This window comes from Diceros bicornis, chromosome 17, assembly GCF_020826845.1.
Source record: "Diceros bicornis minor isolate mBicDic1 chromosome 17, mDicBic1.mat.cur, whole genome shotgun sequence".
Taxonomy (NCBI): Eukaryota; Metazoa; Chordata; class Mammalia; order Perissodactyla; family Rhinocerotidae; genus Diceros; species Diceros bicornis.
Window position 1 is genome coordinate 51,528,469 of NC_080756.1, and position 23,952 is coordinate 51,552,420.

General features: G+C 33.2%; 1 protein-coding gene across 1 annotated transcript; it reads left to right on the plus strand.

Moving 5' to 3' along the window:
• The first annotated feature begins 255 nt into the window (after positions 1 to 255).
• Positions 256 to 20,119, plus strand: LOC131416337 (NKG2-A/NKG2-B type II integral membrane protein-like). Its single transcript, XM_058558804.1, has 6 exons — positions 256 to 598; positions 1,002 to 1,100; positions 1,607 to 1,660; positions 2,211 to 2,362; positions 18,133 to 18,236; positions 18,470 to 20,119. The coding sequence occupies exons 1-6, from the start codon at positions 412 to 414 to the stop codon at positions 18,588 to 18,590; spliced, it is 717 nt and encodes a 238-aa protein (XP_058414787.1). The 5' UTR covers positions 256 to 411; the 3' UTR covers positions 18,591 to 20,119.
• The last annotated feature ends 3,833 nt before the right edge of the window (positions 20,120 to 23,952 follow it).

A 23,952-nucleotide genomic window follows, 5' to 3' on the forward strand; every position in this document is an offset into this window, starting at 1 on the left:
TAAAACTTGGTGCACCATTTTTTTCTAATATGGCATTTTAATTTGAATCCAGTTATTCTAATAGTGGTAAAATGTTTCTGTGGAGTCTGACTAAACTTATAAAGACATTATTCTTTATGAACTCCTTTATTGCTCACTAATTTGTCGCTTTACATTTCTCTAACCAATAATCTTGTGTCAAACATAGGAAATCATTTCAAAAACTACTTATTCCATCACGAAACATGTTTAAAGCTGTAAGAAAATTAGAACCACACTTTTACATTGTTCAACTGCAAAATGAGTACTATTACTCACCTCAACTCCACCCATTCGACTGTACTAGGGATCTTGTTGTTATATAAACCATCTATTAAACACTCAAGTACAGTTTTCATAGAGCACAGTCCTTGACATCACTCAGCTGCAGAGATGAATAATCAAAGCATAACCTATGCAGAGCTGAATCTGGTTAAGGACTCAAAGAAACAGCAAATGAAACCTAAGGGCACTAAAAGCTCCATTTCAGTAATTGAGGAGGAAATGACCTATGCTGAACTAAACCTTCCAAATTCCTCTCAGGATCTTCAAGGGAACGACAGGAACCACCACGGCAAAGGTAAAACATTTAATAGACACTCAAGCAGTATAACTGCTCTAGGATGTGCAGCTGGGGCACAGAGGTGCGGGGAAAGAGTAGGGAATAAGCTCACCTATTTTTCATTTGTGAAGATCAGAGCTTGAAGTTGGAATATGGCATTCTAACATGAAATTTGAGGACTAATTTCATTCAGCCATTGTTAAGATTTGTGGTCTTTGACTAACAACTCAAGGAGCACTATATTTACTGAAAATGCAATGGTATCTTCTGAGACAAAGATGACAATGGTAGATATGGGTTTGGTGGTTCAAGTTTATGTATATGATTCCCTGTGCATGTCGGTTGTCTTATATGGAAACTGTCTAAACAACTGTCTCCATCTCTCCTTTCTCAGTGTTTCCATTTCTCTGTTTCCCTGCAGATTTACCGTCATCTACATGGAAGCTCGTTGCTGGGATTCTGGGAATCATCTGCCTTGTTCTGCTGTCCACTGTGGTAACCATGACAGTTGTTATTCCCAGTAAGTAAATATTTGAAAGATTATAAGGGAACTTTTAATTTTAATGAATATCAGTGCCTCTATACATTTCTAATATTATGGACTAGAACTCTCATTTTAATGTATGCATTTAGACTAATTGTGGAGTACTCATTCTGAATTTAACAAAAGTATAAATAACAGAATGATTGTAGATAATATTTTATATATATATATATATACACATAAATCCTGATTTCATAAATCAAAGACTTGCTTTAGGAGACTGACAGACCTTGTTGAGGAATACAGATTAATTTTTGAGATTGGTTAAACCAAATACTGTAAGACATTGTGATGTTTGGTTCTTTAGGCTTTGAAATATTTTTCCCCCAATCTTCACTATTATATTTTTGGTAAAATCATATTTTTCCAGATTATTCTAATTCTAACTAAACAATATGCAAAATTTCAAAGTAAGAAACTAAAATTATTTTTATTTATTTAGATCAATAATATTGTGTATAAAAATTACTTGATTTTTCTAGCTGCTGTAACCCTGGAGTGGAAAAATTCATCCCTGGTAACAAGGAAACAGAAAGGTATATAATGATTTTCAAAGTTCTGATATTAGTATACTTTTTACTTTGTCTATATCTTAGGCTAGTTAAAAATGATAATAGACTTTTTGGAGGACAATGAATTACAAAATCGGGTAATACATGTTCACATATAATAATTATCGCACAGTCTTCCTTTTTGTGCAGCAATAGGAAGGAAATTCATTTAAAATCACCATACCCATTGTTGCTAATTGGCCCAAATTTTCTACTGATGAGAGATAAATAATTTTACTATTCTAAAAAAAAGTGTTTTTGTTCGTTGAGTTTCAAGACAATATAGAGTGAATATTTTTGTTTGTGTGTTTCTTTATATGAGCATATAAATCAGGGGTTGAGAGGCTGACTCTTCTCTGTACGTGTGTGTGTGTGTGTCTGTGTGTGTGTGTGTGTTTTGCCTTATATGTACCAGCCTGTGAGGGCGCATAGATGTTATGTACACATATGTTTCTACCTATGCAAATATGTAGGTTAATTTTTATTTTTTTAAATTTGAATTGTTTTTGGATAACAATTCATAATCTTTCTTTAGCATATCATTGTGGTCGTTGTCCAAAGGAGTGGTTAACATATTCCAACAACTGCTATTACATTAGTATTGAGAGAAAAACATGGAATGAGAGTTTGATGGCCTGTGCTTCTAAGAACTCTAACCTGCTTTACATAGATAATGAAGAAGAACTGGTAAGATTTTAAATGTTTCCAACATTTTATTAAAAGCTATTTCAGTCAATATTTGTGAAAATCATCCATATTTTTATAGATATTTGTAGTCTTTATTTTAAAGTCTCTTACTGTTCCACTGTTTGATTTTATAATATTTTATTTATATTTTTATATCACTAATGCACATTTGATAATTTCCAGTTCTTGTTTTTCAGAGAAAACCATCTTTCTATAAATGCTTTTTCTTTTCTAAAATAAACTTGCCTGTTTAATTTTACCATACATCAAGGAAACTGAACATAACACGTTTGTGCAGGTTGATTGCAAGTGAAAAAACAGATGCAATTACAAATCATGTCATGAAATAGAAGTTTCAGACCCACAGCAGCCCACCCCTGAGTGTACTCTCATCGCTTCTCCTGCCTCCTCACTTAACCACTATTCTGATTTTTCATATTTAATATTATAAATTATCTTTGCTTATTTTTAAACTTTATATAAATGGAACTTTCAGTGTACATTTTTAATGTGTCTTTTACTTCATATGATATTTTCATATTATTACATTTATCTGTAGTTAATTTTCACTTCTGTATTATATGATTATGACATTTTGGTAAAATCATAATATATATAAATATATCCTATTTAATAATTTATTTTTATACAATATAAATATTGTATTTATAACAATATTATAATAATTTATAAATATAATTGTATTATAATTGCATTTCTGTATAATTATAGTATACTGTCTTCTATGCATCAGAATGAAATTGCAAGGTCATAAATATAAGTGTATGTCAAATTTATTATATTATCTTAACCTTTTTTTAGTTTATTGTGTAAATACACATTTTAATGAATAGTACCTTGAACCAATTCTTAGTGCTATCAGGAATTTTTAATAATTCTGATTGTTGTATAACAGTATCATTATTACATTAGTAGACGTTTTCCTGGTTACTATTAGATTGAACACATTTTTCTGAGCTCTTAATCATTAGAATATTCTTTTTTGTGAGAATGAGAAGTGCCTGTTTGTGGCTCTTGCCCATTTCTCCTATGTGGTGTCTGTCTTTCTCCTTCCTAGAAGTTGTTGCTCCTTTTTGCATATGAGACCGTTTTGGATTTTATAAGCTGCAAATAGCCTTTTTTGACTCTGTGACTTACATTTTTACTCTCATATTGGAGTCTTCTAATGACCGGAATTTATTCATAGTATCAGAGTCCAATTTATCATTTTGAGTGTGAATGATTATTTTGGACCTATTTCAGAAATTAGTCAAAAGTCATGAAGATAATCTACATTACTCTGTAAGTTATATCTTTTTATTTTTAAACTTTTACATTTAGGTCTATAATCCATCGAGAATTTATTTTTTGTGATGCAGGGAGGTGGAAGTGAAGTTTATACTTTTCTACATCATTATCTAAATCATGAAGCATTATTTAGAGCAAAGGTGATTTTTTCTCCATAAATAACTTTATATATATATACGTAAATATATGTATATATATAACTTTATATATACGCATATATATGTTCTAATCTGCTTTATATAGATAATTTATCTTCTTGAAGTTTTCTAGTTTAAACTTAGGTTTGTGAGCAATTTTGAGCTTATTTTTGTATATAGTGTGACATATGGATAAAATAATAACTATTATTACATTAGTATTATTTTGTATATGATAGCCACTTGTTTCCACAACATTTGTTGACAAGACTATACTTTCTCCAGTTAATCAGTATGCATCTTTGTTGAAGTCTGTATTCCATATGTGTGTGGGTATAGTTTTTCACTTTTTAATTTGTTTCATTGACCTAGTTATCAATTTTCATGCCAAATCTATAATTTAAGCACTCTTTTTTTTTTTTACAGTAAGTTTATATTAGTTACATTAGTTCTTTTTCAAAGTTGTCTTTTCTGTTCTAGGACTTTGTATGGATGTTTCCTAATTATTTCTATCTTTTTGAAGATTGTTTTGCTTTATTTTTTTTTTACAAGCATGAATCTTAATTTTATCAATGCCTTCTGCATCAGAGTGATCACTTCATTTTATCTTGTTTACTCGGTTAATGTGATGGATTCATATTTTGGAGTTTCAAATGTAAATCCAACATAGAATTGCTTCACTAAATCTACTTCTGTCATATTCCATTGTGTTTATATTCACTGAAATCTTTATATCTATTTATGATTGCCATTGACATGTAATTTCCTTTTTTTATGATATTCTCATCAAAAATACACATAACATATTTTATTAGCCACATTCATCTTGTGGCAAGTGTTTTCTCTTTCTTCTATCCTACAAGAGATTTTATAAGGTTGGCATTATATTTTTTTTGTATATATTGCTTACATCAACATCAAAATTATCTGCAACTGAGTGTGGAAAGTTTTTTGAATTACTGATAAAATTCTAATAGAAGTTGTAAGACAATTCTAGTATTTGTATTTCTTTTTGTTTTACTTTTCACAAGTCTTAGAATTTCTTCCACTTCATATCTATTTTAAAATGTATTTGCATAATTTCATAATATTATCTTATTATAATTTTATTGAGGTCTAATATACACATAGATGGATGCACATACTCTACTCAACAGCTTACAGAATTTTCATCAAGGGTAACCATCACCAGAATGAGAAATTGAAATTCACCTGCACTACGAAATGACCCTCTCGTATTCTTTTCTGCATTAAAAAATACTTTATAGAACTGGAATCATACAGTATGTATTCTTTATTTTTGGCTTTTTCAGGTAAAGCTAAACTTGTGAGATTCATCCATATTGTTGCAGGAAGTTGTAAATGGTCAATACCTCCTTGCTGTTCCATTATCTGATTATACTACAACATATTTATCTATTCTATTGCTGAGGCTTGTGGATATTTGGGTAGTGTTCCATATGGGGTGCCATGAGTTATTCTGGTATACAGATTTCAGCATAAACTTTCAACTAAATCTATGTTTATCATTTCTTCCTTCTATAACTTTGAGTCTTGTTTTAGACTTGTTTTAAGTCTAGCTTTTTGAGAGGGAAGCTTCTCAGATCATTCATTGTAGAACATTCTTCCTTTTGAAAATATGACAAAGATATGAATTTGCTCTAAGCACTACTTTTGGTACACCCTAAAATTTTTTACATATTCTCATTTTATTGTCACTTATTCTAAGGAATTTTCTAATGTTGCTTTGGCTTTCATTTTTGAAATATAAGTTTTCCAGAAGTGTATTACTTTACAAATGTTTCGGAATTTCCCATATTTCTTTCTTTTGTGAATTTACAATTTATTGCTTTGTCTTCGGAGAATATACTTTGAATTATTTCAATCTTTTAAAATTGTTGATACCTATTTATGAACTAGAATACTTCCTATGAATGCCAGTTATATCAAGGTGTTTCATAGTGTTTTTACAGTCTTCCATAGTCTGACTGATTTTCTGACTAGCTGTTCTATCAAATACCGAGGGAAGAGGTTTTAAATCCCCAACAACAATTATTGATATTTTATTTCTCCTTTTAATTCTGATAGTTCACTTCATGTACTTCAGTATTCTGTTGCTAGGTGAATATATGTTTAAATTATTTTATCTTTCTCTTGTACTAACAGCTTTAACATTTTAAAATGTTTCTTTTTTTTCTGTTAATATTTGTTATTTTGACAGCTATTTTGTCTGATATTACAATAGCCACTTCTGCTCACTATGGTTGCTATCTATAGGGTGTATCTTTTTCCATCTTTTTACTTTCACCTATCTTCCTTCTAAATCTAAAGTGTGTGTAGAGAGCATATAGATGAATCTGACTTTTTAATTCAGTACGACAACTTCTATTTTTTGATTGGAGTGTTTATTCATTCACATTTAATGTAATAATTGATATAGTCGGATTTAGGTTTCTCGTTTGCTATTTGTTCTATGTCTATGTCTTTTGATCTTTTCTTCCACTTCTCCTGACATCTTTTGTGTTAAACACATGTTATCTTAGACTTCCATTTTAATTCCTCTGTTGATGGTTTGGCTGTATTTTTTAAACTGTTTTTTGTAGTTGTAAATGTTACAAATCTTTCTTTAACTGATTACTATCTACTTGAATTTAATTCTTACTAAATTCCAGTAAAATATAGAAACATCATCATGGCTCCACTTCCTCTCCCCCTCCTTTGTGGTCTGAATATCACTTCTACAATTACTTCTACTGAAGCCAGCTAGCACTGGTTTGTGAACACCAATTAAGCACATCCTTTCCAGCACAGCATTTATGATTTCACATTGGTGACTTGAAATGAGGTATTCCAGGTGTCCTTGCACCAGAGAAATCAACAAATGCTAAAAAATACAGTGTTCTTTTCCCCCTCAAGGTGCCCACTTAGCAATACAGGGTTTCACCCATATATGAGATCGCCTTAACTATAGAGTGTTATAATTATTGCTTTAAATAATTTTATTTTTAAAAAAATTAAGAGAAGAACACATATACACAAAGACTCTTATTTACCCGTATATTTACCATTTCTGTGCTCTTCATTCCTTCTTGTCGATGTGAGTTGCCATCTAGTGTCATTTATTTTTAGCTGAAGAATATTTTGGAAGGCAGTTCTGTTCATAAATTCTCTCAGTGCTTTTGTGTGGTATAAGATCCTTATTGTACCTTCTGTTTTTTGAAGGGCTGTTTTGCTGAATTTAGAATTCTTGTTTCAAGGAGTTTTTTTTTTTTTTTTTTATTCAGTACTTTTAGTTCTTTGGACATGTAATTCCCTGCCCTTTATTCTTCAATTTTGATAAGAACTCACCTAATAATCATGTTATTATTTTTTTATATATAATTAGCAGTTTTCCCACTACTGATTTCAAAAACACATAACTTAAAATTTACCACATTACCCAGTCTTTTTAGAAACAGACTTTATTTTCTGAGAGCATTCTTAGGTTTACAAAACAAAATTGGGACAGGTACAGAGATTTCCTATACACCCCCAGGGTCAACACATGCATAGTCTCTCCCATTATCAATATCTCCCATCAGAGTGGTATATTTGTTATAGTTGATGAACCTGCAACGACACATCTTTATCATCCAAAACCGTAGTTTGCATTAAGGTTTACTTTTGGTGTTGTACATTTTATGAATTTGGACAAATGTATAATGACATGTATCTGCCATTATAGAATTATACAGAATAATTTTACTGTCCTAAAAATCTTCCATGGTCTCTCTATTAATCCTTTCCTCCTTGCTAAATTTTGGCAACCACTGACTTTTTACTGTCTCCGTGGTTTTGCCTTTCCAGAAAGTCATACAGTAGAATCATATAATATCTTATATCTTATTCATTACTTTCTAAATGTATCGTGCATCTTAACCAATTTGTTTTAGTTGAGTATCTTTTTTATGTAAATTTCAACTGTAAAACATTATATTTGACATCTGTTTACATTACGAAGTGATCAAATGTACAGTTGAATAGTGTTGACTGTATTCACATTGTTGTGGAACAGATGTCTAGAACTTTGTCACCATCTAAAACTGCAACTCTATGCCCATTGAACAATAAATCTCCTTGTCCCCCCAACCTCCCAACCCTTAGCACTTGCCATTCTACCTTCTGTTTTTATGAGTAGCACTATTTTAGAAACCTCATACAACTGGAATTACACACTTTTCTCAGTGACTGGCTTATTTCCCTTAGCATAATGACCTGGAGTTTCATCCATGTTGTAGCATGTGACAGGATTTCTTTCCTTTTGAAGACTCAATAATCTTACATTGTATGTGTATATCACATTTTGTTTATCCATTCATCCGTTAATGGACATTTGGGTTGCATTTACCACTTGGCTATCTTGAACATTGAACATTCTTGACTGCAATGAACATGGGTGTACAAATATCTCTTCAAGATCTTGCTTTTAATTCATTTGGATATATTTCCACATGTAAGATTGCTGATTCATATGGTAATTCTATTTTTAACTTTTTGAGAAAACTCCATACTGTTTTCTATGATGACTGACCAATTTACATTCCCACCAACAGTTTACAAGGATTCCTTTTCCTCCACATTCTCATCAATGCTTATTATTTTGTTTTTTTTTTTTTTTAATAGTAGCCATCCTAATGGGTATAAGGTGATATCTCATTGTGGCTTTGATTTGTGTTTCTCTAATAATTAATGATATTGAGCATCTTTTCATATGCTTGTTTTCCATTTGTATATCTTCTTTGAAAAAGTGTCTATTCCTTTGTCCATTTCTTAATTGGATTATTTTGTTGTTGTTGAATTGTAGGAGCTCTTTATATATTTTGGATGTTAACCCCTTATCAGATATGATTTGCAAATATTTTCTCCTCTTCTGTACCTTGGCTTTTCATTCTTGTTTGTGTCCCTTGATGCACGTAGTATTTTCGTTTGGTGTAATCCCATTTGTCTATTTTTGCTTTTGCTGCTTGTGTTTTTGATGTCATACCCAAGAAATCATTGCCAAATACAATGTCATTGGATTTCTCCCCATGGTTTCTTCTAGGAGTTTCAGGTCTTATGTTTAGATCTTTAATCCATTTTGAGTTAACTTTTGTGTATGGGGTAATGTAAGCTTCCAACTTGATTCTTTTGCATGTGAATAGCCAGTTTTCCCAGCACCATTTATGAAAGATACTGTCCTTTCCCCATTGAAGAGTCTTGATACCCTTGTCAAAAATCATTAGACCAAATTTCCATGGGTTCATTTCTGGATATTTGTTAAGTTGTTTCCATAGAGGAATGAGGGGCTGAGGCTTCCTATTCCTCCATTTTGCTAATGTCATCCTCCTCCAATCTGGAACAGATTTCAGAAAAACGTGGATTCTGTGTGAGGTAGTGCAGCTTAAGTGCTGCTGGTGGTGAGAGATATCTCACCCATTCCCTGATTTTCACGCTGACTTGATAATTACCTAATACTTCTGCTTGTTCTATCAAAATTATTTTTGTTTTTGTCTTTCAAAGTTCTTCAGTCCTTTGGTTCTGACGTTTTCAGATGTGGATTTCAATGTGCTGAGTCTATGAGTATTCACTGAGCGCCTTGGGTCTACAAATATTTTTAAAATCAAACTTAAAAAGTTGTTCGTTCATTGAGTCTTAGAATAGCTTTTCTGTCCCTTTCTGTCTGTTTTCTTCTTCTCAGAGTATGTTTACGTCTATATTGGTTTTCTTGATACTGATTCAAAGGTCTGTGAACTGTGTTAATTTTTCTCTATCATCCTCTGGGATAAATAATTTCTATTACTCCATCTCCAATTTCATCAACTCTTTTTTCTGCATCTCAAATTTTCTGTAGAATCAACTTAGTAAATTTTTCATTTCAAGTAGTGTATTTTTCAACTCAGAATTTCTATTTGTTTCGTTCATATAGTGTTTATTTCCCTAGTGATATTTCCTACTTGTTTTGTCACTGCCACCATATTTTCATTTAGTTTTCTAGCCTTTTGTCAGATGTATGATTTACAAATATTTTCTCCAAGTCTATGACTTGTCTTGTTTTTCTCTTGAAAGAGCAGAAATTTTTTATTTTGATGAGGTACAGTTCATTAAATTGTTCTTTTATGGATCGTAGCTTTGGTGTTGTATCTAAGAAATCTCTACCTAACCCAAGGTCATGTAGATTATCTAATACATCTTCTTGAGGTTTTATAATTTACACTTTGGTTTGTGACCAATTTTGAGCTTATTTGTACATACAGTGTAAGGTAAGGATAAAATTATTATTTTTATTATATTTCATATTGATAGCCAACTGTTTCCACAATGTTTATTGAAAAGACTGTACTTTCTCCACTTAATGAGTTTGCGTTTTTGTTGAAATCTGCATTCTGTATATGTGTAGGTATAGTTTTGCACTTTCTAACATGTTTCATGATCTAGTTATCTGTTTTTATGTCTATTCCTTACTCTAAGCACTGTTTTTTTTAATGGTAAATTTATATTACTTTATCAGTTCTTCTTTCTCAAAGTTATCCTGTCTGTTCTAGATCTTTGCATGGATTTTTCCTTTTTATTCTTATCTTTTTTAAAGATCGTTTTGCTTTTCTTGTTTAAAGCAAGAATGAGTGTTAATTTTATCAATACCTTCTGCATGAAAGTGATGACATCATTTTTCTTCTTTTTGGTGGTTACCAAAGGGGAAGGGGAGAGGGAGGAGGGTGAAAGGGATAATTCGGTACATATGTGTGGTGATGGGTTGTAATTAGTATTTTGGTGGTGAACATGATGTAATCTATGCAGAAATAGAAGTACAATGATGTACACCTGAAATTTTTACAATGTTATAAACCAATGTTACTGCAATAAACAAAAAATTAAAAAAAACAAAAATTTTTTTCTCATGAAGAAGATTGCCCATGACCTAACATCCATTGCCAGTCTTCCTCTTTTCACTAAGGAAGATTGGCCCTGAGCTAACTTCTGTGCCCATCTTCCTCTATTTTGTATATGGGACATCACCACAGCATGGCTTAATGAGTGGTGCATAGGTCTGCACCCCACATGCGAACCTGAGAACCCCGGGCCACCGAAGCGGAGGGTGCGGACTTAACCACTACGCCACCTGCCCGGCCCCGATGACATCCTTTTTCTTTTTTACTCTGTTAATGTGATGGATTAATTTTATGGAATTTCAAATGTGAATCCAACATGGTATTGCTTCAATCAATCCACTTTTGTCATGGTCTATTATTTTTATGTATTGCTGCAATCTTTATGTCAATTTATGATTGCCACTGACATGTAATTTCCTTTTTTCTGTGATATTATCATCAAAAATACACATAACTCATATTTTATTAGCCTGTTTCATCTTGCTGAAAGTATCTTCTCTTTTCTCTACCCTACAAGAGATAGTGTAAGATTGGCATTATATTTTCTTTGTACATATTGCTTACTTCAGCATCAAAATGATCTACAACTGAATGTGGAAAGTTTTTTGAATTACAGATAAAATTCTAATAGAAGTTGTAAGACAATTCTAGTATTTGTATTTCTTTTTGTTTAGTTTTAGTTTTTACTAGTTGTATTTTTTAGAATTTCTTCCACATTATATATATATTTTAAAGTATATTTGCATATTTTCATAATTTTTTTGTGATAATATTATTGAAGTGTAATATGCACACAGAGTGATGCATGTACTATATCCCAACAGCTTAATGAATTTTCATCAAGTGTAATCATCACCTGGAATGAGAAATTGAAATTCCCCTGTACTACAAAATGACCCTCTCGTAGTCTTCTGAATTAAAAACTACTTTATATAAATGGAATCATACAGTACGTATTCTTTATTTTTGGGTTTTCAGGTAAAGCTAAACTTGTGAGATTCATCCATATTGTTGCGTGAAGTTGTAAAGGGTCAATACCTCCTTGCTGTTCCATTGTCTGATTATACTACAGCGTATTTATCTATTCTATTGCTGATGCTCATGGATATGTGGGTAGTGCTCCATTTGGGGCCACCATGAGTTATTCTGGTATACAAATTTCAGCATAAACAGTATACAGATTTCAGCATAAACCTTCAGCTAAATATATGTTTATCATTTCTTCCTTCTATAACTTTAATTGACTCTTCTTTTTATAGCTTCTTGAGAATGAAGCTGCTCAGATCATTCATTTTAGAACATTCTTCATTTTGAATATGAGAGACAAAGCTATGAATAGTCTTTAAGTATTAATGTTCGTCCCTCCTGACTTTTTTAATATATTCTCCTTTTATTATTGTTTATTATAAGATATTTTCTGATTTCCTTTTTGATTTCATCTTTGAACTATGTGAACCTTTTATAAACTAGAATACTTTCTATAAATGCCAGTTATATCAAGCTGGTTCATAATGTTTTTACAGTCTTCCATAGTCTTAATGCTAGCTGTTCTATCAATCACTGAAAGAAGAGCTTTTAAATCTCCAACAATAATTATTAAATTGTTCATTTCTCCTTTTGATTCTGATAGTTGCCACTTCATGTGTTTGAGGGTTCTGTTGTTAGGTGAATATATGTTTTAGTTGTTTTACCTTCCTTTTGTACTGACAGCTTTAACATTTTGAAATTTTTTTTTATTTCTAATAACATTTCTTGTTTTAACAGTTACTTTTTCTGATATTAAAAGAACCACTTCTGCTCACTTATGATTAGTGTTTATAGGGTATATCTTTTTCCATCCTTTACTCTTGCCTATTTGTGCCTTTGAATCTAAAGTATGTTTGATATAGAGACAGATGAATCTTACTTTTTTTTTTTGTGAGGAAGATTAGCCCTGAGCTAACGTCTCTTGCCAGTCCTCCTCTTTTGCTAAGGAAGATTGCCCTGGGCTAACATCCATGCCCATCTTCCTCTGCTTTATATGCGATGCCACCACAGCATGGCTTCATAAGCAGTACATCCGTCCATGCCCAGGATCCGAACCTGCGATCCCTTGGCTGCTGCAGCGGAGCATGTGAACTTAACCCCTATGCCACCAGGCCGGCCCCTGCATCTTACTTTTTTTTCAGTATAATGATTTCTATCTTTTATTGGAATGTTTATCCATTCACATTTAAGTTAATCATTGGTATAGTTGGATTAAGATATGCCATTTCACCCTTTGTTCTATGTCTGTGTCTTTTGATCCTTTCTTCCACCTTTCCTGACATCTTTGGTGTTAAACACATTATTTTGGTGTTCCGTTTAATTCCTCTGTTGATAGTTCGGCTATATTTTAAAAATTATTTTCTCAGTAGTTGCTGAGAGTATTACAAATATATCTTTAACTGATTTCCATCTACTTCAAATTAATTCTGACTGAATTCCAGTAAATAGAGAAACTTAGCACTAACAGCTCCATTTCCTCTCCCCCTCCTTTGTGGTCTTAATATTACTTCTAACAATATTGTCCTGAAGCCAGCTAGCACTGGTTTGGGAACACCGATTATGCACACCCTTTCTAGCACTGCATTTATGATTTCACATCGGTGTCTTGAAATGAACAATTCAGGTGTCTTTACATCACAGAAATCAACAAATGCTGAAAAATTAAGTTTTCTTTCCTCCTACGAGGTACCCACTTGCCAAGGTTGTATTCGTGATAAAGACCCAACCATACGGTGTTAGAATTGTTGTTTAAATAATCTTATTTTTTAAAGAAACTAAGAGAAGAAAATGAACACACAAAAAAACCTCATATTACCCACATATTTAACATTTCTGTTGCTTTTCATTCCTTCTTGTGGATACGAGTTACATCTAGGATCATTTACTTTTAGTTGAAGAATATTTTTTGAAGACAGTTCTGCTAATAAATTCTCTCCTTTTCGTGTATGTTGTAAGATCCTTATTGGACCTTCTCTTTTGAAGGACTGTTTTGCTGAATTTAGAATTCTTGTTTGACAGAGTTTCATTGATTTTTTTTGGTACTTTCAGTTCTTTGAATATGTCATCCACTGTCTTCTCATCTTTATTGCTTCTGATGAGAACTCATCTATTAATCATATTTTTTTCCTATATGTAATTAGTAGTTTTTCTTTTGCTGATTTCAAATACACTTAACAGTATTTACCATAGTTTTGCCTTTTCCAGAATGTCATAGAGTGGAATCATTCAATATCTTACAAATTATTTATTACATTTTAACTATATAATGCATCCTAACCATTTTTTTAAATTAGGAGAATCTTTCTTTTTTATTATATAAGAGTCATGTGTGCAACATTATAATTTGATATCTCTGTACAATACAAAGAAATCAAGTGTACAGTTTAGTCATGTTGACTATATTCAGATTGTTGTGCAACAGATATCTAGAACTATATCTAGAACTTTTTCAAGTTTCAAAACTGAAACTCTATACTCATGACCAATAAATCCCATTGTCTCTCTAACCACCCAACCCTTAGCAATTGCCATTCTACTTTTACGAGTTTCACTACTATAGAAACCTCATATAACTGAAATCATACACATTTTTTTGTGACTGGCTTATTTGCCTTAGCATATTTGGGGAGTTTCATCCATGTTGTAGCATGTGACAGGATTTCCTTCCTTTTTAAGAAAGAATAATATCACATATGTATACCCCACATTTTCTTTATCCATTCATCCATCAATGGACATTTGGGTTGCTTTTACCACTTGCCTATCTTGAACATTGAACATTCTTGACTGCAATGAACATAGGTGTACAAATATCTCTTTGAGATCTTGCTTTCAATTCTTTTGGATATATTTCCACCCGTGGGATTGCTGATTTATATAGTAATTCTGTTTTTAATTTTTTGAGGAACCTCCGTACTGTTTTCCATAGTGGATGCCAATTTACATTCCCACCAACAGTATACAAGAGTTTTTTTCTCCACATCCTTTCCAACACTTATTATTTTCTTTGTTTTTTTTTTTGGTAGTAGCCATCCTAATGGGTATGAAGTGATATCTCATTGAGGTTTCGATTTGCACTTCTCTAATAATTAGTGCTATTGAGAATCTTTTCATAGGCTTGTTGGCCTCTGGATATCTTTCTCGGAGAGTTATCTCTTCAATTGCTTTGCCCATTTTTTAATTAGGTTGTTTTTTTCTTGTTGTTGAATTGTAGGAGTACCTTATATATTTTGGATATTAATGCCTTATCAGATATGATTTGCAAATATTTTCTCTCATTCTATACCTTGTGTCCTTTAATAAAGAGAGTGTTTTAGTTTGATGCAGTACAATTTGACTAATTTTGCTTTGTCGCCTGTTCTTTTGGTGTCATGTCCAAGAAATCAATGCCAAATACAATGTCATTAACTTTCCTCATTTGTTTTCTTCTACGAATTTTAGGTCTTATGTTTAGGTCTTTAATCTATTTTTTTTTTTTTTATGGTTTAGGTAAGCCTTTTTAATAGTCTATTATTATTATTGCCTTTTTTTAATTTTTTTTATTGCAGTAACGTTGGTTTATAACATTGTAAAAATTTCAGGTGTACATCATTGTACTTCTATTTCCGTATGATTTCCTTCATTAAGTAGTAGATAATAACAACAATAAACAAACACATAGGGACAGAGATTGGATTGGTGGTTACCAGAGGGAGTACCAGAGGGGGGAGGGAGGAGGGTGAAAGGGATAATTCGATACATGTGTGTGGTGATGGGTTGTAATTAGTATTTTGGTGGTGAGCATGATGTAATCTTTAATCTATTTTGAGTTAACTTTTGCTTATAGTGTAATGTAAGCATCCAACTTCATTGTTTTGCACGAGGATAGCCAGTTTTCCTAACACTATTTGTGGAGGATACTGTCCTTTCCCCATTGAATGTCTTGACACTCTTGTCAAAAATCATGAGATCAAATAAAATAGTTTATTTCTGGATATATTGTTCAATTGTTTTCATGGAAGAACAAGGACCTGAGGCTTCCTGTTCCTCCATCTTGCTAATGTCACCTCCCCCCAATCGGGAATAGTGTCTAGGACAAACGTGGAGGTGACGTGGCCTAAGTGTTGCTGGAGGTGGGAGATATCCCACCCATTCCCTGATTTCTCACTGACTCTAGTCACTTCATAATCCTGCCTGTTTATTCAAGATTATTTTTTTTGTCTTTGTCTTCAAGTCTTCTTCAGTCATTTGATTACGATGTTTAGAGATGTGAATTTCAATGTGCTGAGTCTATTAGTATTTTCTGGGCTCCTTAGGTCTATAAATATTTTTAAAATCAAAATTAAGAAGTTGTTCATTCATAGTGTCTTAAAGTTGTTTTCCTGTCCCTTCCCGTCTCTCTTATTCTCAGACTATATTTACACCTTTGTTGATTTTCTTGATACTGTTTCAAAGGTCCTGAACTGTGTTAATTTTTCTCTCTCATCCTCTGGGATAAATAATTTGTATTATTCCATCCTCAATTTCGTCAGTTCTTTCTTCTGCATCTGAAATTTTCTGTAGATCAATCTGGAGAAGTTTTCATTTCACACAATATATTTTTGAACTCAGAATTCCTATTGAGTTCCTTTATATAATTTTTATTTCTCTATTGAAATTTTCGGCTTGTTTTGTCACTGCCATCATATTTTCATTTAATTACTCAAACATAGTTTACTCTACGGGGCCGGCCCGGTGGCGCAAGCGGTTAAGTGCGCGCGCTCCGCTGCGGCGGCCCGGGGTTCGCTGGTTCGGATCCCGGGCGCGCACCGACGCACTGCTTGGTAAGCCATGCTGTGGCGGCGTCCCATATAAAGTGGAGGAAGATAGGCACCGATGTTAGCCCAGGGCCGTCTTCCTCAGCAAAAAAGGAGGAGGATTGGCGGATGTTAGCTCAGGGCTGATCTCCTCACAAAAAAAAAAAAAAAAAAAAAAAAAAAAAAAAAACATAGTTTACTCTATAAATTACATATATTTATAATAATTACTTTAAAACATTTTTCTAATACATCCAACATTTAATCTCAGTAAAAGATTCTATTGTCTGTTTTTTTTTCCCCTGAGTATGGAAGATATTTTCCAATTTCCTTGCAGGTTTTCTATTTTTTAAAGTAGATACATTTTATAATATAGTTTAGTAAATGTGGATTCTATTTCATGTTTCTTAGATTTATAATTTTTTTTAATGTGCATAAACTTTTCTGCAGAATCTTCTCCTCAGAAGTGTGCCTCTGATATTTCTGTTCAGTTTATTTTTCAAATTCTTATGGTTTGTTTTTATTTTCTAGCCTGACTTCCTAAGGATTACCTTTGTGATTACATAGCTTAGTTGTCAATCAGTAATTTTCTTAAAAGGCTGTATTCAAATACTACAAGTCAGTAGGGCTTCTACCCTCTGCCACGTGTGTGTGTGTATGTGTGTGTGTGTGTGTGTTTTGGGGAGTGCTTATAACTTTGCACTCAGTTCTCATGTCTTCTTTGGCGTCTACTTTTTATTGGGATCATCTTGGTCTCCTCCACACATCTGCACATTTTTTCCATCATCCAAGACTGTGTAGAGCTAATGTCATATCTTCTATTGTACTCTCATTTTATTACCTTCACATTTATTTATGGTTGGCACTGTGCTTGACACAAAGAATATCACAGCCTTGAAGAAGAAAAAATATGGGTTTTCCTCATTAGTTATCAAGAAAATTCAGCACTTTGAACTGAAAAAGTAGTGGGCTATCTCATGACCCGTTCCCCTCTGATAATCAAATCTGCCCCTTGGCAGCTACAGTGTTGATTTTTGCAGCCTTCCCCAAATGTAAAAACTACAATTTTTCTTGCTCACTGAGCTGGAGTGGGGATGAGGGTAGACATTGGAGTAGTGCTAGGCGAAAAAACTACAAATTTGCTCTATTTCACTTGAATCTCTAGCAGTTTTTCCACCTCACAAATTATTGTTGGTCTTTGATTAATTCTCAGAGCCTAGAAATTGCATCTTTGTCAGTTTATCCACTTCACTTCGTCATACTAACATATTTACCTAATGTTCCAGTGTGTAACATTATATTCTAAATTGAAAGACACTATGAAGTAAAAAGAATTAACTTTATTTCTTATTACAAAATTTAAATTAGTACCAACAATTTATTTGACTTCTAGGGGTGGGCAGTGTGGCCCAGTGATTAAGTTCGGCAGCCTGGATTGAGTTCCCGGGTGTGGGCCTACCCCACGCGTCAGTGGCCATGCTGTGCTGGCAACCCAAATACCAAATTCAGGAACATCAGCACAGATGCTAGCTCAGGGCGCATCTTCTCCAACAAAAATCATCATCATAATAATAATAATAACAATTTATTTCACTTCTAATAAAATTTCTTTTCCATAGAATGTTTTGAAATTGTTGCGTGTTTTTTCATGGATTGGACTCTTCCATAGAAGCAATACTAATTCAAGGGTGTGGCCAAATGGCTCAACTTTTTCTTCCAAACTGTAAGTTTCTTGAGAGCTCTTCTATTTTATGCCTTGAAGAAATTAATCTTAGAAGGAAAAAAGCAATATATGAACAATTGTACAAACATAGTTATTTAACTGTTTCCATAGAAAAAAATATGTGGGAACTATTCAGATTTAGATATAAAACTCGTAGTCTAAATATTGTATTTATTTATCAAAATATTATTATATATTACTAAAATAAATGATATATTATCTATGTATTTCAGGTTCTCAATATCTTCAGAGGGAGATAAGAATTGTGCATTCTTGGATTTTCCTGAAAACAGACTGTCTTCTGAATCCTGTTTAGAAACAAAAAGATACATTTGTAAGCACCAGGCACTTTAGCTGAACTATATTTGATATAATGCTACTCTCACCGTCTATAAAAACCATATTTGTCATTTTTTCAAAAGCCAACTACTTTTTAAGATACTATTTTTTAGAGTGGTTTTAGGTTCAAAGCAAAATTAAGAGGAAGGTACAGAAATTTCCCATATGCCCCTTGTCCTCACACATGCATAGCCTCCCTTATTATCAACATCACTCACCAGAATGGACATTTGTTACCAAGGATGACTCCACATTGATGTATCATAATCACCAAATTCCGCAGTTTTCTAAGGCTTCACCATTTGTGTTGTAGAATTATTTTTAAATCTTTGTATCTGTTAATTTTTAAAATATATACCCAGGTACATATTATATATTTTTTAAACTTTTGTTATTTATTAAAACAAATGATGTATAAATCTCAAAACATAATATCAAGAACTGTTATTTATAAGGCTTGATAAGCTGAATAATTCCACTCATATTTTCAAATTAATTCATTTGTCCTAGCCCTTGAAGGTGTTGAAAATGCGTATTCAACAACCCAAAGTTGTAAAGTGCATAAGTCAGAGTCGAGCCAGGAGACAGAAACCAGGAGAAGTTTGATGTAAAGAATTATTAACTATTTGTAGGGGATAGCCTAGTAAGAGGGAGTAAAAGAAAATTACATAGACTGCCTTAGGGTTAAAGGAGAGTACCCAAAGGAGGAATCACTTTGCAGCCAGGTCTACTCACTGAGGTTGGGTTTCAGACATCACTGAAGACAGTGTGGGTGCAGACAGCTTCATGGCAGTCATGTTCACTGGATTGCCCTGGGACAGAGTGGTTCCTCAGTCAGTGGGTGAGGATGGATCTCAGGCTGTGACTGGGAAGCAGGAAGACCTCCCTACCAGAGTGTCAGCAAGCCGAGGCTGGAGGGCAAGGAACTATGACTGGGACTGGACACAAAACTTGCTGGAGAGTGAATACCACAGGACTTCCTGCACTCATGCAGCTGGAAAGAGCACCATAGTATCCAAAGGAGAGAAAACACCATGAAACCAGGAAGAAGAGCCCCTTCTCCTGCAGTGTCTCTCCAGTGCCTTTTACTGACAAAACAGCATGTGAGCCGACAAGGAAGAAAAGTTTACAGGATCTAGCTCCATTATCTCAGAACAGGGCAATGAGTGTTAGATTTGGAGCTGAGAGTAATAAATTGTTAATTGGCACTCAAAGTTACTATGCAAAACAACAAGGTTGTTGTATAAGAACCATTTGGATCTGCCCCACCTCAGCCGAGAATGGACCTGTTTGTATGTTCTGAATCAGTTTTAGTCTAGCATTATCAATGATTAGATTTATTTTTGGTGGAGGTTGGCATTTTCGTTTGGTAATAATTGGTGTCCGCTGATATTTTTTACATATCTGTTTTTTTCCTCCACTGGATATCAGATATTTTGGAATGTATCTTGTTTTACTAAATTTTCTATCTCTCCCCTTCTGTCACTGCTTATTAGCATGGTTAGACAATACTTTCATGGAAAAAATAAAATATTAATGAAGAAAACAAGAATAAGCGGATAAAAATTACACTTGATTACTATTTAAAAAATAAATTAATATTTCATACACATTTATCTCTTTTAATATATATATATTCTTTATACTCTCTATATTTATCCCTTGTATTCATGTAGAGAAAATATATGACTATTCTAAATTAATTTCATATAATATGTTAATGGTAGATGTAACTAATTGCTAAAGTTGTGTTACAAAAACCCAAGACAGCACTGACATTTAAAAATAAGAATTTATTTCTCGTTAACCCATTTGTGGTTTGGCAGGGTTTCAGTTGAGGTAGCCTGGGCATAAATGGATTTGCCTTTAGACCACAGATTCAGGTCATATCTTTTTTTTATATATTTTATTCTCAGAACAATGTGCTACTTGGTACATGACCTTCTATAGCAGAGATTAGCAGCTCTGAGAGGAGCAAGCAGAAATGTGCTGCTTAATTCCTGGGCTCAGAACTCATGGCTATCACTTCCCATTTACATTGTATTGTCAAAAGAAGTCACATGGCCAAACTTATTAATTTTCTGCAAAGTATATGCTTTCTCATAGTGGTCAGAAAGAGGAAATGTAGATTCACTGATAAATAAGCTAATCCACCATCATAGCCATAGGAATATTTTTCTCATTGTGTTTCATGAGATAGGCAAGTTTATTCTTAAAAGAAAAACATTGGAAAACAGAAAAAAAGATAACACTTGTTTGACTTCCCAGCTAGGTTTTTGTTTCCTCTGTGCCAAAAATTCTGGTGAAGTGGTTTTGCATAGTGGTAAATATCATCATACAGATCTTTCACCAAGATCCTTGATCCATATACAAATGAGGAGTGAGCAGTGTGGCGTCCAGTTTAAAGACATGGAAATTAAACCAGGTCATTTGAGTATAAATTGTACATGCACCTTATTAGCCCTGTGACTTAGTTTTGTAAATGTGCTGGCTCCATTTCTTCTCTTGTGAACTATGAGAGAATGGATCTTATTCATAGCGTTACTTGAAGAATATTTGAAAAGCCCTTGAAAAACATCTCTTGGCACATAAGTATTCACTAAATATCTGTTATTTTTATTTAATAACTTTATGCTTCAGTTCTATCACTTGTGACATGATTACCATAATTGTAGCACTTAATAGTTGCTAGGAATAAATAACATGATGCTTAGAGATCCCTAAAATAAAGCCTAACTGTTTTAAGTGTTTTCTGTGTGATCTTGTTTACATTTTACTTCCCTAAATATTTAATGAAGTCTGATTTCCAAGAGGACCCAAGCTCCAAAACTTTGTCTTCCTTTGTTCACTTATCAAACCTCTATTGTTTCAATGACCTAGTTTTAGCCAGGCAAAAAAAATATGTCGGATTTAACCAATTAAATCATATACATCAAAGATATTTTCATTTTAAAGTAGGTTTTAACAAATGCAATACATGTCATATGTGGACAATAAGGAAACTAGGTTTTTACTGGGCATGCATTCCCATTGTTGAAATCAAGTTGCAATTACACTTCTTTCTCTTATTGGTTAGGACTCCAACCTCCTGCCCAATGTGGTTTTTTATACGTATGTAAAGGCTATCTTTTTTGGAATTGAAGAAATTTCCAAAGAAATTGTTAAGTTTTGGTGAGATAGCCTTTAATGGTTCCTAGATTTGAGAACAGATGAAAGTTTTGCAGGTACAAAAAAGGTGCCTAAAGTTTCATATGTGTACGTAGTAAGACGTGGGAATTACTTGGTACAGTGAGCTTAGGTCATAGCCCCGAAACGACCTGATATATATATATGGAACAACATTAGGGGGATGCTAAACAAGGGTAAGTTTAGAATAGAAAATCATAAAGAAGTTAGATCTCAATGGTAGTGTTATTTGTGTCTAACTTTCTGAGAATGTACCACCTTCGGTGTGGAAAATACTGGGCTTCTTATTCTGAACTCCAGAATTAAACAGTATCATTTCAGTGCTAATATCAAAGAAAGATGGTGCCCCTTTGAAGTTTACTATATATTGGAGCAGAGCAGAATATGTGTTCTTTGCAGGCGGCCAGTTCCAAAGAGAATGGAGGAAAGATTAATTTGTGTATGTCCAATCTTGTGTTCCAAATTTACTAATCTGAAAATTCTATTTCTAGTGAATAATGAGTGTAAAGTTATGGATAAACATTATCATTTAATGTGTCCTTCTGCTCTAAATTTTATGTCTCCTCCTTTAATTACAACCATTGTTTTTTGTGCCTTCTCCTAAGACAACATGCAAAAATTTAAGTTTTTTCCCCCCAAAGGCTCTGAATTGGCTAAAGACCGTATACTTAAATGAGCCCAATTCCCTTCTGTACCCAAGGTTTATACTTTTCTGTTCTATTTCACATTCTCTTCCAAATTATATATGTCAGCATTATCCAAGATTCCCTATCAGACATTCTGGAATAAAATTCAATAACAACATAAAGGTACTACAATAGTAAATGCATAAATACATGCAAATGATAAAATGCCAGCATCAGAGAGGAACCTCAAAATTTAATAGGCACTATCAAGATTCCCATAGGTAAAACAAAGATCTCTTTCAAATTAAGGTAAAAAGATATTTAAATTTAAAGGAATTTGTGTTCTGCTTTCGGTTTGGCTAAATAAGCTCTTACTGGACTCCACTGCTGATAACAATTATAAACTCAGAAGAAAGCACGCACTCACAGACACACACACACACACACACACACACACACACCCCTCTCTGAAGATGGGGGGGAAAAAAGGCAAAGAGTTTTCGAAAGACAGTTCAGATTTCCAAAAACGAAATGTCACAGAGAGTTACCTCTTTTTACCACTTGTAACCTGAAAGTAGACCAAATTCAACTCAATTAATTTGACTAAAACTCCACTAAAAATCTTGCAGTATTTGCTATCTAAAAAAACAGAGGACAGAGTTCAAGACAACCACAGCTGCTGGAAAATTGTGGTGGAATTCCATAAAGGAGAGAGCCAGAGAGTGGCAATAAAAAATTTGGTGTATAAACTCTGCCCCAAATCTTGGCTGACACCAAAACAATCCTTGTGTGAAAAAAACTCAACCTAAACATAAATTAGAGAACTAAAATGAGATTTGAGCTGCCAGCCAAGAGAAAATTTTCAGTACTAGTCTAGCTAACCTAATTGCTTTCTAAAAAATAACATCAACACTCTTCAGAAAAATATAACTGAATCCAGAGTGCTCACAAGAGAGTCAATATTTAAAGTAATTTAACATATAAAAAACAGAAAAATGTGACCTGTCTCAAGAGAAATGACAACTCCTCCATGTCTTCCTTATACTGTCTTTTCACAGCTTTTGAATAGTCTAGTCTTTGCGAGCATTTATTTCAGAGATATTGTATGTGCATATATTTATATATTTGTTATATATAAGATGGTGCTCAGGGCAAGTTACCCCAGGAAACACCACTCTGGTATACGGATTATTTCGAGCTGAAGACAATAAAGACTCAGAAAACTCAGGAAGAATTGTTGAGTTTCCCCACCCAAACTGCCTAAAGAATTTAAAACAAAAGATCTGTTTCAGGAAGGAGTTATTATCATGATGGCTGTAATGATAATGTAAAAGAGATGTTAAAAGCACTAAGCCCCTTTTATCAAAAACTCTCTCTCTCCCTGGCCACATTATCTATAGACGTACCTGAAAAGAACTGTCAAACAAACATTTGCATTTCTATCTCCATGTGAATTACCTTCTTGCCCTCTGGAGTCCCAGACTGCCACCCACCCCCAACACCTTCCTTGCCTTTAGCTACAATACTTAAGCAAGCAGCTTAGAGAGAGGGACGAGTTGCTCATT

Bases quoted from the DNA above. Each gene is read 5' to 3' on its own strand.
- LOC131416337 (XM_058558804.1), top strand. From the start codon at position 412: ATGAATAATCAAAGCATAACCTATGCAGAGCTGAATCTGGTTAAGGAC. The intron at 1,101-1,606 runs GTAAGTAAATAT...TGATTTTTCTAG, and splicing joins CATGACAGTTGTTATTCCCA to CTGCTGTAACCCTGGAGTGG. The intron at 18,237-18,469 runs GTAAGTTTCTTG...TATGTATTTCAG, and splicing joins TCAACTTTTTCTTCCAAACT to GTTCTCAATATCTTCAGAGG.